Source organism: Balaenoptera borealis, assembly GCF_965194805.1.
Source record: "Balaenoptera borealis genome assembly, chromosome: 15".
Taxonomy (NCBI): domain Eukaryota; kingdom Metazoa; phylum Chordata; class Mammalia; order Artiodactyla; family Balaenopteridae; genus Balaenoptera; species Balaenoptera borealis.
Window position 1 is genome coordinate 15,234,039 of NC_138871.1, and position 14,970 is coordinate 15,249,008.

General features: G+C 46.6%; 2 protein-coding genes across 32 annotated transcripts in view; one reads left to right on the top strand and one right to left on the bottom strand.

The window, feature by feature from the left end:
* The window catches only part of TRABD2A (TraB domain containing 2A), a 63,568-nt gene extending 58,894 nt beyond the window's left edge, over window positions 1–4,674 (top strand). For 10 of the 31 annotated variants that reach the window (XM_082357228.1, XM_082357232.1, XM_082357208.1 and 7 more), the window contains 3 exons: window positions 1,577–1,881; window positions 2,228–2,363; window positions 3,759–4,674. In XM_082357228.1, the coding sequence (XP_082213354.1) occupies window positions 1,577–1,881; window positions 2,228–2,363; window positions 3,759–3,970 (653 nt within the window). In that variant the 3' untranslated portion in view covers window positions 3,971–4,674. Of the gene's footprint in view, window positions 1–1,576; window positions 1,882–2,210; window positions 2,364–3,088; window positions 3,304–3,592 lie in introns of those variants that run through there. The other 21 variants (XR_014234889.1, XR_014234890.1, XR_014234891.1 and 18 more) reach the window with 21 other exon arrangements.
* Window positions 4,675–6,134: 1,460 nt separating this feature from the next.
* Window positions 6,135–14,970, bottom strand: part of DNAH6 (dynein axonemal heavy chain 6) — a 299,547-nt gene continuing 290,711 nt past the window's right edge. Inside the window, exons 74-77 of the mRNA XM_082357203.1 lie at window positions 14,757–14,829; window positions 13,790–13,941; window positions 10,005–10,227; window positions 6,135–6,411 (exon numbers count right to left, since the gene is read on the bottom strand). Coding sequence (XP_082213329.1) covers window positions 6,308–6,411; window positions 10,005–10,227; window positions 13,790–13,941; window positions 14,757–14,829 — 552 coding nt within the window. The 3' untranslated portion in view covers window positions 6,135–6,307. The remainder of the gene's footprint in view (window positions 6,412–10,004; window positions 10,228–13,789; window positions 13,942–14,756; window positions 14,830–14,970) is intronic.

Sequence of the window (14,970 nt, forward strand, 5' to 3'; positions counted from 1 at the left end):
CAGGAGATTTTTTATTTATTTAAAAAAAATTTTTTTAACATCTTTATTGGAGTATAATTGGTTTACAATGGTGTGTTAGTTTCTGCTTTATAACAAAGTGAATCAGTTATACATATACATATGTTCCCATATCTCTTCCCTCTTGCGTCTCCCTCCCTCCCACCCTCCCTATCCCACCCCTCTAGGTGGTCACAAACCACGGAGCTGATGTCCCTGTGCTATGCGGCTGCTTCCCACTAGCTATCTATTTTACGTTTGGTAGTGTATATATGTCCATGCCACTCTCTCACTTTGTCCCAACTTACCCTTCCCCTCCCTGTATCCTCAAGTCCATTCTCTAGTAGGTCTGTGTCTTTATTCCTGTCTTACCACTAGGTTCTCCATGAGATTCTGACACACAATGAAGGCTGAGAACCAGTCCTGTCATTTACTGGGCTGCTCACACTTCCCTGGGGAGGAAGGAACGTTTATTGATCAATTGTCAGGCGGTAACTGGGTTCACACCGACTCTCAATTAACCCTCAAAACCAGCCTGTGGGGTGGGGGGTTTCTTCTCCTTTACTGATGAAGAAACTGAAGGGGACACAGCTCGTCAGAGTCAGGATACAGTTCGGACTCCTCGCTTGCACAGCCCTTTTCTTTCTGCCCTTTCTTCTCCCATTTTTAGCTTTCCAGCCCCTTCTTCTTTGTTCATGTAGTTTCCTCTGCCAGGGATCTATTCAGTGCCCCTACCCCTAATTCTATCAGAGTCTGTGAGATCCAGTGCACAGGCCTGGATTCACCCTCTCCCACGATCCTGGGGAGTTTGATGTGTGTGACTGCAGCAGCTATCCTGTGTTCTGTGACGGTAGCGTCTACGAGTTTTCAGTGGTGCGCTGCTCTACGGTGCTCCTGGGTGAGGTCATGAGGGAGCATGAGGTCTCTAATGGAGCTTCTGTTCAGGGAGAAGAAGGGGCGAGGGACTAAGGGCCCAGAGCCAGGGAGATGCCCATAGGGAAGGGGTGGGTGAGGACATAACGAGGGCAGTGGCTGTGGAGATACCTCCTTCCTTCTTCCCCTACTCGGCAGCCATGTGACAGTCCTTGAGGGACGATTCTGAGCATCGGGAACTTGAATCTGGGCAGGCTGCTGTGGCTGTTGAAGAGCCTCTTTCTGAGCAGAGCCCTTATAGGGATACAGGAGGGAGGAACAGGGTTAAGGGCCACTTCAACTGTTCTAAGTAAATAGCATTTAAACATTTTTCACTCCTCTTAAAACGCCGTAATCTTCAGTGACTTTCTAGGCAGCGGTGACCCGTTGTCAGGCAAGTGCAGCAATTATAAGCAGTTAAGAAAGAATCTTTTATTTCTTCCCCAGGGCTAGGGGATTTGGAGGGAGTACAATGAGGGTATGTGAGGGAGAAACAAAGGCGTCAAAGTGATCACTTTTCGAGGTGGCTTCGAGACCCCTGCCTCCCCAGCCGGCTTGAACCTTCACATTATCTGCCTTTTGTGAGGTCCTGAGCCTTAAAGGCGGGGGAGGGCATCATGCTGGGGGACCTTCCTTCCATCCCTCTTCCTTCCTCCCCTGCTTACAGAGAAGAGACCGGAAACCCGTTGTCACAGCCCGCCTCCTCTGCCGTCTTGGCTCCGGAAGCGCCCGCCCCGGAAGCTCAGGTACCGGAAGCTGGGTCTGCCGGGGCCCCACTGTTGCGGCTCCACGTGTCTCTGCCCAGAAGTGCTGACCTGCCGGGCGAGGCACGACGAAAGTTCCAGAAGAAGCAGAGGCGGCCGCAGCGGAGGCAGCGGCTCCGGCAGTTCAGCGACCTGTGGGTCCGACTGGAGGAGAGGTGAGGTGGCTGGGCCGGGCTGGGCCAGCCGTGAGCCCATCGCCTGGTCAGCGGTCAGTCCTCACCCCGGAAGTGCGGGTGGGCAGCAGCCCAGGAATGCGGGTCACACTGCTTCAGGGGCGGAAGTTCAAGGCTGTGGTAGGGGGTTAGTGTCCCCACCATCACGGTGCAGCCTTCCCCGTTCCTCATGTCCTGGACAGCGGTCTTCTGTCCACTCTGGTGGAGGTGAATCCAGATTAAAAGTAATTGCTTCAAGCCACGGCCGGGGTCAGGACCCCATATTTATCTTTGTTAAAGAACAGATGGGGCGGGAGGCATGGGTGGGTCTGTTAAAAGTAGCATGAGGCTGGAATAAAAGGTTGAGAAGAACTTGATTTTCCAGCCCTTTCTCCACCGCAGATCAGGGAGAAGCTCATAGCTTTCCAGAGCTGGAAGCACCTCTGTAGGAATGGGCTTGTTCAGCCCCTACGTTTTGCAGGGAGCATGGCGACCACAGAATGTGCACTCGCAGAGATGCCCAGTGGGTGGATCAGAGGTGGGTAGAGGAGCCAAAGATGGGGACCCAGCCTGGTTTCTGCTGGAAGAACTACACCAGAGAGGCCTGGGATCCAGGATACAGTTCAATTTATACCAAACTTTTTGAGTTCTTCCTATGTGCCCGCTGTTGTGTTGGTGCTGTGGCTTTGGGGGTGAACCAGACCGACATTGGCCCTGCCTTCATGGAGCTCACAGTCTGGGGAGGAAGCTGGATTTTGAGTTGATTATTCACAAGGGGAGTGTAGGGGGCTGCGGGGATGTGCGTGTGTGTGTTTGTGTGTTGGACATTACTACCTAACTTAGGGTGGCGGGTGTCAGGAAGGGCCTCCTGGAGGAAGCGACCTTTTGGTTGCTGCTGCGTAGAAGCCTGAACAGAGCTTCTGAGTCTGGATCAGGAGATTCAGGCATCTGATACCTGCATAGGTGCTTAATAATAAATGTTGATTGAATGTGTAAACAACTGAACAGCGAGGGGAGGGAGTTCCCCGCAAGGGGAACAGTGAAAAAGCCTGATGTGGAGAGAGTGATCCTGTTAAAGGAACCAAGATGAAGTAATTCTGGCTGGAGCCTGGGAGATCAGTGGGAAGAGGGGTGAGGTAGGTCTAGAAGGTAAATTGGATGGAATGACTGTGAGAATCTGATGCCTGAGAGAAGTAGGGTGCCACTGAAAGGTTTGAGGCAGGCATTCCTTGTGCTGTGGGGTTTGCATTTTTAAATGGACAGAAGCTGGCAGCCAGATGTGACCTGGAGAGCAGGGACAGATCCTGTTGGTGTCCATGTGCCCCATGGTGCCCGACACGGGGAGGCTCCTCAACCATCCTTCATTGATGGAGGAATACACTGACCTGTTTAGTACCTTCTCAGTCTGGGCCATTTCCTTTCAAGGTGGCCATGCAGGGATTGGGCACTTTACATCAGAGCTGAGCTGAAAGGACCAGGTGAGCCTGAGATTGTTCTGTCTTGACCTGGGAAGGCTGCATGGTGTTCACATGAGACCCAAGCTGGGGATGGGAGAGAGCCAGAGACCCGGAGAGGAATCCTCCTGGCTTGGCGGTGCCTCTCCGTGTGGTCAGGGAGGAGGGTCCCTGCTTGACATTGCCCAGAGGCTGACAATTAGCAAGTCTGAGCAAACTAGTTTTAATAATCCTTGAACCAAGAAGCAAATAGCTGGGGGAGAGTTGTTCAGTGTGCTAGTCTTAGTGCCTGTATCATTTGGTTTTGTTGTAGCAGTAGTAACGAGGGCCAAGACATAGGAAATCTATTAACATACTAAGATCCATTCCTGTCTTTGGAAGAGAGAGGTGAAAAGAAGCTGTGCAGACCTTTGGGGGCCTCGGAGTATCCAGTGGCTCTTGCTGTGCCCTGAGACTGTGTCTTTCTCTTTGCCTCCAAGTGCTGGGATCCCACAGCTCCAGGTCCCCGTTCTGGCCAGGCGCATTTCCGCCGAGCTGCGCCTCCCTCGCCCTGGGCAGTCTCCCCACAGCCAGATGGTGGTCAGCAGTGCCTGCCTGTTTGTCTGGACACCTATGTTATGGGTGCTGGTGCTGGCTTTCCAAACAGAGACAACCCTCCTGTAATGACCAGAGGAGCCAAGCCAAGACCTGACGCCTCGGACTTGAAGGACAGCCATTTTGTACTCCACACTCTGCTCTGGCCCTGATAGGCCCAACCCAGGAGAAGAGACTCAAAATAAAAAAGCCAGCGTTGATTCTTCTTTTTCCAAGGAATGACTTTGGGTTATCCAGCAATGCTTGGGGGAGGTGTATAGTTTTGTAACATAATGAGCTGTATGAAAATAATTAATTGTAAGAAAATTGTTAAATACTTCTTTTGTGTAGATTTTTTGCCACAATGTGTATACCAAGCAAACAGCTCTTTTTGCTCACATGCTCTGAATACTGTCCCTGCTGCACTCCTGGCCCCGCTCCTGGGCCTGCCTGCAACTGTGGACCCTGCCCCTTTCCTCCTTCCTGCTGCTCTTCTCCCCGTCCTCTCCTGGTTCTGGATGCAACAGTCAGTAGGCTGTGGAACTTCTGTTCTGCTCCTCTCTATTCCAGGTCTGGTGACTAGTGTGGGTCCTGCACTCTGACAAGTGCTTTCACTATGTACAGCGTGTGAGGGTGTCTCATCCACATGCTGAAGACTGGTGGATAGGTAGGCTTTGTCAGAGGTGTTGTGCAAGAAAGTGGTTTTCAACCTCTCCCCCCGTCCCTGTCCTGTGTGTTACTTACTATTTATATGTCTTTGTGTTTTCCAAATAAAGTCTTATGAAGAATCTGTATATAAAATGATTAAAAATAGAATTTCCCTAGTTGAGTCTGAAATGGGAACTTTCAGCCCTGCCCAGCTGATACCCGCCCCTCTCCCCCTCCCCCTGCTCCCACCATGGTTACAGACCAGGGTCTCCCGCCTGTGGCAGAGTTTCCTTTTGGTTCTCCTGGGCCTCTGAGCAGCTCACAAAAACCCAGAGGGTCTGCCCAGGACTTGGATGGGACCAATAAGAAGTATCTGGTTTCAGGTACCTTGATTGCCTGGGCTTGCAGCTCTGTGGCCTTCCCTTCCTTTTTCCAGAGACTTTCTTGTGGGTTCATTCTTGGTCATTTCCAGGGCCAAGAAGATCTTTGGGTCCCACTGAGTGATGTGATGGCACTCAGGAGCCATATTCACCACCTTTGCTCCATTCTGTGCCCCCTGTATTGCAGGGGCAGGAGGGCTAAACTTTCCGAGATTCCCTTGCTGCTCTGATCGAGAGTCTTCTAATGAGATACACTTAGTGAGATTTGGAAGGTGAAAGGGGCAGAAGACCTGTTTCTTTGGTAGTAGTGGCAGTTGTGTGCAGGCTCCAGCAGACACAAGTTTGTGCAGTGGCCGGGCTCCTCATGAGGTTGGCACAGTTTCCTGCAGCTTTCTGACCTTGGATTACAGCTGCTGCGGTGCCTAATGTCAACCCTCTGACTTCTGCTGCTGCAGCCACTCCCATGACTTAGGAGGCACCTCTTCCCTCTGATTCCTAATAGAAGTGATGCTCCCTGCTTCTCAGTGACTTGAGTCTATTCTTAGTTTTGGTAGGTATGGGGGTGAAGGTGGGGGGCGGGAAGGTAAAATGGGAGGGAAGGATTGCTGCGACTGACCCTGTTCTTCCTGTAAGCAGGGGGCGTGGCTTTCTCCAGAGGCCCACATCCTAGCTGGGTGGTACCCAATTTCTTGGCTCATATCCGGGCCCAGGAAGCAACAGACCTGGTTGGCAGGGCTGACGCAAAATGGTTTGCAGACCACAGTGGCTGCTCCATCTCAGCACTGCTTTTGAGGTGGCAGGGGTGCCAATGCACCTGGAGGGCGGCTTGGCCAGTTTTCACACAGTTTTACCCCAAAGCGGAAAATTCCTCTGCACTTGAGCGGGAGCGACCTGCACTATCGTGAAAGACCGCAGGCTCTTCTAAGGATTGTAATCCAGCCCCACAGCATGGCGGAATGGCACCACGGGCCCAGATCTCATGTGTTGGGCCCTGAGCCTTAATCTGGTCTAGAAATGGAAGAACCTAGGGCCATGAGACTGACGTGTACAGTGGGCCTTTCACATTAGCGTGAAGAGGAAGGAAGCCCATGTGGATGAGGAAGTGCTGAGGTCTGACTCGGCCCCCCCCACCGTCCCCGCACCCCCCCCTTACTGATGGGAAGCTGCCTCTTGCATGGGGGAGGGGAGCAGGCTTAAGAGGTGAGCGCTGAACCCACTGCTTTCACATCAGAGCTTGAATTACCACCAGAAAGAGAAACTCAAAGCACTTTATTTTAGGTTATAAAAGAAATGAAAGCCACACTTGCTACCTTTAAGCCAGATCAGAAGTAAACCTGTTTTGCTCGCATATAAATTATGTAGACTTTTCTCCCCCATCAGGAAAGATCTCTGGCCTGGTTCTTTTTAAGCACAGAGGTGGCACCTTTTCACTCATTTAGTTGGCAGAGCAAAGCCGATCCCTTGGCAATCCAGTAATCTTTGGACTGCTTGGAGGGTAAGAGGACGGTCACCACAAAGTTGGTTGAATGACCTAGTTAAGAATACAGGGAAAAAAGGGTTGTTACTTTAAAGAATAACCCCTTAATACAAAAATCACTGTACTGGGAGTTTAGACACCTGGACTCCAGACCTGACTTTGCCTCTAAAGAAGAAGGGCAAATAATCCTCTACAGATTTCAGTTTTATGCTTTGTAAAATGAAGATGTTGAACAAACGATCCTTTAGAACCTGTCCAGCTTAGACCTTGTATAACCTTATAAACTATGTTTCAAGTTCTCTGCAATTTGTTTCAGGGAGCATTGGGCTAGGATTGAGGCCTGAGTTTTAATGGGATTCAGGGGATACAGTTGGTAGGTTGGGCATCCATCCATTTGTCCATCTGCTTGTCCATCCATCCATCCATCCATCCATCCATCCATCCATCCATCCATCCTTTGTTCCACCCAGTAGGTAGGCACTGGGGTCCTGAGATGACTAAGTGCAGTCACAGGTATGTCCCTCAGCTCTGGGACATCAGAAGTAAGAGGGCACTTTTACCCTTTCTTCACTGTGTGCCTGGGTGAGGGGGGCCGGGGCCAGGTTGAGAAGAAGAGGACCCTGCCCTCAGGATGGGAGTTGCTGTTTCTGGCCTTCACAGCAAACCCCATCTGTGTGGAAGTCGGGGAAGGTGGTGGTGTCCCCAGCAGAGAATGCCTACATCTCCCCTTTCCTTGTCTTTGTATGTCATTCCCTGCATGGTGCCTTGGCAGGTGCTCGAATGACATTTTATAGTACATATGCAGAATGTATATGTATAGTAACCATTAGTTTGAATTGATATTCAAATAAGGTCCATACCTTGCAACAGTGATATGTTGTTTAAATCTCTTTCAATTGGTAGGTTCCCCTCTGTTCCTTTTGCCGCCCCCTTGTAATATATTTGTTGAAACAACCAGGCTATTTCTCCTGTGAGGTTCCCCAGAGTCTGGCTCTTGTTGACAACATCCCTGTGGTGACTTTACACATGTTCCCCTATCCCTGCAAGGGCGGTTAGATCTAGAGGTGTGATCACATTCAGGGTTGAGTTTTTTTGGCAAGAATACGTCCTAGGTGGTGTGCACTTCCATCAGGAAGCGCCTTGTGTCTGGTTGTCTTTCTTTGTTGGAATGTCAGCAGCAGCTGATAATTATTACTTAGAGCCATTATTTCATTAAGGTTAATAATTTTAAATTTTAGTGATGATTAAGTCTATAGAGTCCATCTGTGGTTTAATTTTTGTATGTGATAGGAGATAAGGATCTAAGTTTGGTATAACCAATTGTCCCAGGATCATTTGTGGAATAATTTCCCTCTTCCTGATCAATTTTAAATGATGCTGGTATTATATGTCAAGTTCCCACATATGAACAGTGCATTTCTGGGCTCTCTCTCCAGTACATTGGATCTATTTATAGAATCTTGTGCCAGTGCAACGTCATTTTAATTACTACCTTTTCTTTGTTCCTTTTCCTGCAAACCACAGAGTTCCTGTTGGAATTTTAGCCAATAATAAGAAGACAAATGACTCTATTAAAAAATGGGCAAAAGATTGGAACAGACACTTCATCTGAGAAGATATAAATAAGCACCAGAAAAGATGGCTACTGTCATTAGTCATTAGGGAAATGCAAATTAAAACCACAAAGAGATGCCACTATATTCTATTATCTATCTATCTATCTATCTATCTATCTATCTATCTATCTATCTATCTATCATCTATCTATCATCTATTTATCATCTATCTATCTATCATCTATCATCTATCTATCATTTATCTATATCTATCTATCATCATCATCTACCTATCTATCTGTCATCTATCATCTAAAATGAAAAGGACTGATTGTACTAAGTGGTGGTGAGGATGTGGAGGATCTGGAACTCTCATACACTGCTGGTGGGGATGTTAAGTGCTATGGCCACTTTGGAAAACATTTTGGCAGTTTCTTAAGAAGTTAAACATATACCTACTGCATGATTCAGTCATTCCATTCCTAGATAACTTATCCAAGACAAATAAAATTACATCTCCCTACAAAAACTTGTAAATACCATTATTAATTTAAAAAATACCTTTGAACACTTTTTTAGATTTGTGATAGGACTGGGAGATCATGTGACACGAATGTCTATTTTAGTTCTATCCTGTACGTTACCCTTAGAGAGCACCCTTTAACTGAATATTTTTTAGACAAATAAATATCATCAGTATCTATTTCTCCATTCAAATGAGAAAGATTTTTTAGTTCTTTCTTCCTGCCTTCCCTCCCATATTTCTGTCATCTGGAAATTTAGTTCCAAGTTATTATAAATTCATTTTTATGGTCAAACTATTAAAGATTTAACTGTGTGTGTGTGTGTTTTAAATAGAGGATCAGTGGTGATTAATTTAGAGCCTTTGTCCAAGACGATCTTTATTACAACTTTTCTTTCAGATGATAATTTGGTTGCACTTGCAATTCTGGTTCAAAGTTGTTTTTCCTCAGCCCTTTGAAGAAGTTTCTCTATTTTTATATGCACCGTGGATAATGAGACATGTCTGAAGTCAATCTGATTCTCATTTTCTGGAATTTTAGTTCCAGCATATTAATGCATTTTATCTCTTTGAGAATTTTCTTTATTTCTGATGATCTTAGATATCACTCTGATATATCTAGGTTTCTTTTAAAATTTGTTTATTTGTTCATTGTATATTTAAAAAAATTACCCCTACCACTTTGTGAGATCTCTCAATCATCTGAGGACTCAACTGTTTCTTCAGTTCTGGGAAATTATCAGCCAGTTTTTCAAATATTATTGCCCTTCCATTTTCTCTCCTTTCTCCTTCCAGATTGCCTACTAGATAAATGTTGGTGATTTTGACTCCTTCCACAGTGTCACTTAAAAAAATTGCATTGTGCTGTCTTTTGAGGGATTTCCTCAGCGCATTCTGTTGGCTCACTCTCTAGCTGTCTGCATTCAATTCTTCAGCTTATCTGTTGATATGGCTTTCTTTTTATCTGGTTCCTTTTTATCAGGGCTGTATCTCAGTTTCAGGTCTACTAAGAGTTCTCTTTTTGTAGCATGGCATTCCACTTATTTATTTTAACATCTCTTTTCTACGCTGAGTCTCAATGGATTTGGTCAGAGATAGATGTGTCTACTCAGTCCATCAGTTTTCAATTAGAAGGCACTGATCAATAAACTACTTTCTGGGACTTCCCTGGTGGCGCAGTGGTTTAGAATTCACCTTCCAATGAAGGGGATGCGGTTTCGATCCCTGGTTGGGGAACTAGATCCCACATGCATGCCGCACATAGGAGCCCACTGGCCTCAACTAAGACCCGGCACAACCAAAATAAATAAATAAATTGAAAATACACACACAGAATAAACTATTTTCTACTCATTAGACTAATAGAAGCAAGCATTGGCTTTATAACATTAATCTACACTCAGCATTAAAACAAATAGAATTTACAGCATTTATAAATTTGTGTGTTATAAGTGGTCTTATTTTAAGCCTGGCTAATTGCCCCAAGATCACCCTTTGTACATTACAGTTTAACATTTGGACTTTGTAGTTTGCATTCAGTCATGATACTGATCTTAGATCATCCTCACCTGTGGTTGAGAGTGTACCTGCCCGGGCCCCTGTCTTATAAAGTGGGGAGTGGTAGAGTGTTGGGCTTGGCTCATAATTTTGTTGAGGCTCAAAATGCACCACAGGCAGCATTGGATTCATCTGTCCGGGCAGTGCGTCTTCTATCACCATCTCCTTATTGTCCCATCGAGAAGCATCCATGAATATCCCATGGACAAGAACACCATCCTCAGGAGAGGGCAACTGAAAGACACGCAGAAGTTCATAGGTGAGAAGAGGAGGAGGGGTCAGTTTTGTGGGCCACCTCCTAGTCCTACATTCTCACTCAATTCTAAGAACCAATCCAGAGATTCTCTTATCATTCACATTTTAGAGAGGAGAATGCCAAGGCTCCAAAAGGTGAAATAATTTGCTTTTCAGTTTGTCACCAAATCTCATACTTTTCACACTCCCACAGGCTGTCCGGTAGGGGGTACCCCTGGGAAACCCACTGATGGGCTTCAGACTCTGATATCATGACGTTAGGATTTTCCCCTTCTCATGGGAAGTGGATGGACAAGAGGGCTGTGATTATCATCTGTTATTTTTAGCAAGGCCTTTCAAAGATCTGGGTGCCGTTCCAGAAGATAGGTTATATATTGGCAATGATATTTGCAGAGTGCCTATGGAAAGTTTTTTTAGAGAAATTTTGCAGGAGGCGGGACTTCCCTGGTGGGGCAGTGGTTAAGAATCTGCCTGCCAATGCAGGGGACATGGGCTTGATCCCTGGTCTGGGAAGATCCCACATGCCTTGGAGCAACTAAGCCCGCGGGCCACAATTACTGAGCCCGTGTGCCACAAGTACTGAAGCCCGCGTGCCTAGAGCCCATGCTCCGCAACAAGAGAAGCCACCACAATGAGAAGCACACGCACTGCAATGAAGAGTAGCCCCTGCTCGCCACAACTAGAGAAAGCCCGCATGCAGCAACTTAGACCCAATGCAGCCAAAAATAAATAAATTGAAAAAAAAAAAGGAAATTTTGCAGGAGAAAGAGAGACAGAGACAGAGACCCTGTCCCTCAATGTCCTGTGGTTAGATGTCACCACTGGTATACAATTTCTTCCAGTTGTGGGCTTCTGTGTATCCTTCCTCAAACATTGAGTGAATTTGGCCAGTTCTGGGGCCCTAGACCTTTGGATAACTGGAGCTTCACACCTGCAGGCAGAGGACCAAGCTGTGTGGTCATAAATGATGTGTTTTATAGTGAACAAAAGGATGGTAAGCGCTTTTTGGTTGGACTTTACTACCTAGTGTCCTGTAGTTTGTCCCTCGCGTGCAGCGAGGTAGAGCAAGGCCTTCCTGTTTTGGGGGCTGCTCTATATGCTTGTGCAGGTTTGCCTGAGTAGAGGCTGAAACCATCCTGCCATCCACTTGCCAAGCTGTGTGTAGGAGCCATTTGCACACACACAGAACGAGTGCCTTTTCCTAAATGGCACAAAGGTGGCAATGGGCTGACGGTGGCCCTGCTGTTTGTAACAGAACTCAGGTCGTCCAACAGTCTCTCTCTGTGTCTTGCAGACGTTTGCTGGGAGGACAAGGAGATGGGCTGACTATACAGTTTGCAGTCTTCACAGAAGGCAGGAACTCCCAGGCATCATCGTGGTTCACTGCACATGACCCACGTGGAGATGTGTGTAGACTGGGGCAGGCTGGAGGGACAGAGGCCCCGGCGGTCACTGTAAACATCTGTCCGTCAGAGTCAGTCTATGTGGCAGATGGAGTGTGCCAGGCACAGAGCAGGGCCAGCATCCAGGACGGACTGGACGAGGGCTTTTATGTGGGTGTTGTCCTGCCCTCCTGCAGCCTCAATGAGTCCTGACCTGGGCCTGCGATGCTCTCCTGGCTAAGAAGGGTCTCAAAATAACAAGGAGTGCATCTTTCAATTGACTTCCCCCTACTTTTGCATGCAAATACTTTAGCATCAAAAAAATTTTGATGCTGAAACAAATTCCCTTAAAGACGTAAGCTCTTTCATTGTCATTTTAAGATACAGGCAATTAAGAGGCATGGGGTATTACAGTATTTCATAGAGTAATCCATGAATATGGGATCAATCTCGTCTTTGTGTGTTTTTGCTAATCAGAGCAAAGACTAGATCAAGCAGATCTGAGTGGAATGGATACTGATTAAGTTACCCAGGAGCAATTCCTACTAATACCATGACACTTTAAAGAAGGTTTAGTAAAAGCCACTTACCCCATCTACACTGACCGGCTAGTGAACACATTCTTGGCAAAGGCAATCTGGAGCAGATCTTTGATTTCACAGCATACATAGAAAATTACATTAATAAGGCCCACTGGGGTGGACAGGTGCTTTGAAGCAGAGGTTTCCCTGCCCCATCAATATCTCAGCACGTTGAAAGTGGGCAGCTCAGATTAGCAGTGGTGGCTCTCACCCCAGCTGTATACTGGAATATCCAGGGGAGCTTTAAAATATAATGATGACTGATATAATTGGGGTGATTTTGACGTAATTGGGTGTGGACTGAGCATCAGGATGTTTTTAAAGCTCCATAGGTGATTCTAACCTGCAGTCGAGGTTGAGATATTCTAGAGCAGGGGTTCTGAAACCCAAGTGGGCTAAGGACCCTCTGGAGGACTTGTTAAAATATAGATTTCTGGGTCCCAGCCCAGTTTCTGATTCAATCTGGAATGGGTCCTTGGAATTTACATTTCTTTTTCTTTTTTAAATTGAAGTATAGTTGATTTACAAAGTTGTGTTAGTTTCAGGTATACAGCAGTGATTCAGTTAACATATATATGTATATGTCTATATATATATATATATATATATATATATATACTTTTTCAGATTCTTTTCCCTTATAGGTTGTTACAAAATATTTAGTATAGTTCCCTGTACTATACAGTAGGTCCTTGTTGGTTATCTATTTTATATATAGCAGTGTGTATATGCTAATCCCAACCTCCTAATTTTTCCCTCCCTCCCCTTTCCCCCTTTGGTAACCATAAGTTTGCTTCCTACATCTGTGAGTCTATTTCTGTTTTGTAAATAAGTTCATTTTTAACAAGTGCCCAGGTGATGCTGATGCTGCTGGTCTGCGGACCACACTTTGAGAACCTCTGCTCTAGAGGGAGTAAACTATGTAAGCAAAGAGTCTGAACTGCTTCCTAAGTATTGATACATTCCTACTGGTTATGTGATGTAGTTATAGTTAGTTATATGATGTATGAAGCTAGCATATCAATTCTGCTAGGAGGCAGCTGAGTGAACGAGGCAGATAGGTTTAGCTTATGATAACAATTATTTATTGTGGGCTCACTATGTGCTGGTCACATGACACCTGAAGTTTCAGTTACACTGCCCTACAGCTCTGAGGTTGGTGGCATGAGTCCCATTTTGCAGATGTGAACACTGAGGTGCAGACATGTTAGTAATTGCTCTTGCAGACACAACTGGGGAGAGAGAAAGTCAGAATTTACTCAGGCCTGCCCAGTGCTGAAACTCTGGTTTTTAACCTCTTGCCATATTGCCTCCGCACGAATGAGAAAGTTACTGTAGGTATCTACAGTATTGCTGTAAAATATATTTTTTACAGGTCAGACTAATTTAGGCAGTTCCCATCCGGTCACTGCTAATTGGGGAGCTTGTCTTGGGGTTGTGAGTCCCACTCTGCCCTCTCCCACTCCTGCAAATGGAAAGTGGGGGGTGGGGGGGGTGGGGCAGGGGAGATTGCCTGAGATACTGGATGACAGTGGGACAGAAGCTGCTGTGCTGTAACAACTGCCAGGGGGACAATACCTCCATGTCCATGGGCAGTTCTTGTCCAAACTGCACTGTCTTGGCAGCGTCTATAACTGTGGCTTGATCACGATAGATAGGAATCATGTTGTACTTGAAACTTAGCTCATCTATAGGCAAATTGTATTTCCGAGCATGATTTTGAAGAGTTCCTGTAAATATGAAAGCCAGAAACCTGGGTTACTATTGCCCAAACACGGCCCCCATGAGCCTCAACCGGGATGCTCTAGCGTTAGAGAGCTTCCTCTCCATCCAGAGGACCCAACCATTAACATCTTACTCTGAATTAGTTGGGAGAGGTGGAGCCAAAGCATGTGCGAATTTTGGTCCTGGTTGGGAAGAGAGGGGAGGCCAAGTCTAAAGTGCACCGCTCTGCCAATGAGAGAGACAAGCCCGTGAGGGAGTTTCAGAGCTCAATCTCCCCAACTTTAGCCTCTTGCTTAGCTTGTCTTGTATGCGCTGTCTATAGGCTGTTTAGGAGGAACTCAGGATGAGACAGATGAAGGGCTGGGCTCATTAGCATCTAGGAGCCCAGAGACCTTGGTCCCTTCTGGGGTCCTGGGCAGAATCCCTGAGGTCCACTGGAGGGACAGTAAGAGTATTTTTTAGAGGGAAGGACGCTGCTCAGAGGTGGGGCCAGAGAAGGTGGAGAGCAGGTAGTGCCCTTGAGCATGAGTTACGTGGGGACTTGGGGTAGCTGTGTGCATTCACAGGGCAGCAGCACTTGCACTTGTAACCTGAGACGAGTGGGCATTAGGTTGCTGGGGGAACGTCTGCTATTTCTGCCATCCTTTCCCCACCCAAGCGAGCGAGGAAGAGCAGGGCCTTGTTGGGCTGCCTTATAATCAGTAACCCCTCGGTTAGGCCATCAGCAGCCATGCCATTTTCAAAGTTCCTAGAAACCCGGCACAACTCATCACACATAATGATCTTTCCTATGGGATTTTTCTAGGGAAAGCACTGGTACCTGTTAGAAATCCTTGAGGAAAGAAGAAACCGGAGATCCAGAAGGACTTAGGCTGTCCTCTTTTGAGCCACAGCTGAAGGAGAAACATTACACCATAATGTACTTTTTTTTTTTTCTGAGATAGAATTTGTCTTTTAAATCAAAGTCGTATTTTGGAGGGTGTCCAGGAGGCAGAATCTAAATCGGTCCTGAGTTATCACCAGCCCCATTCTTA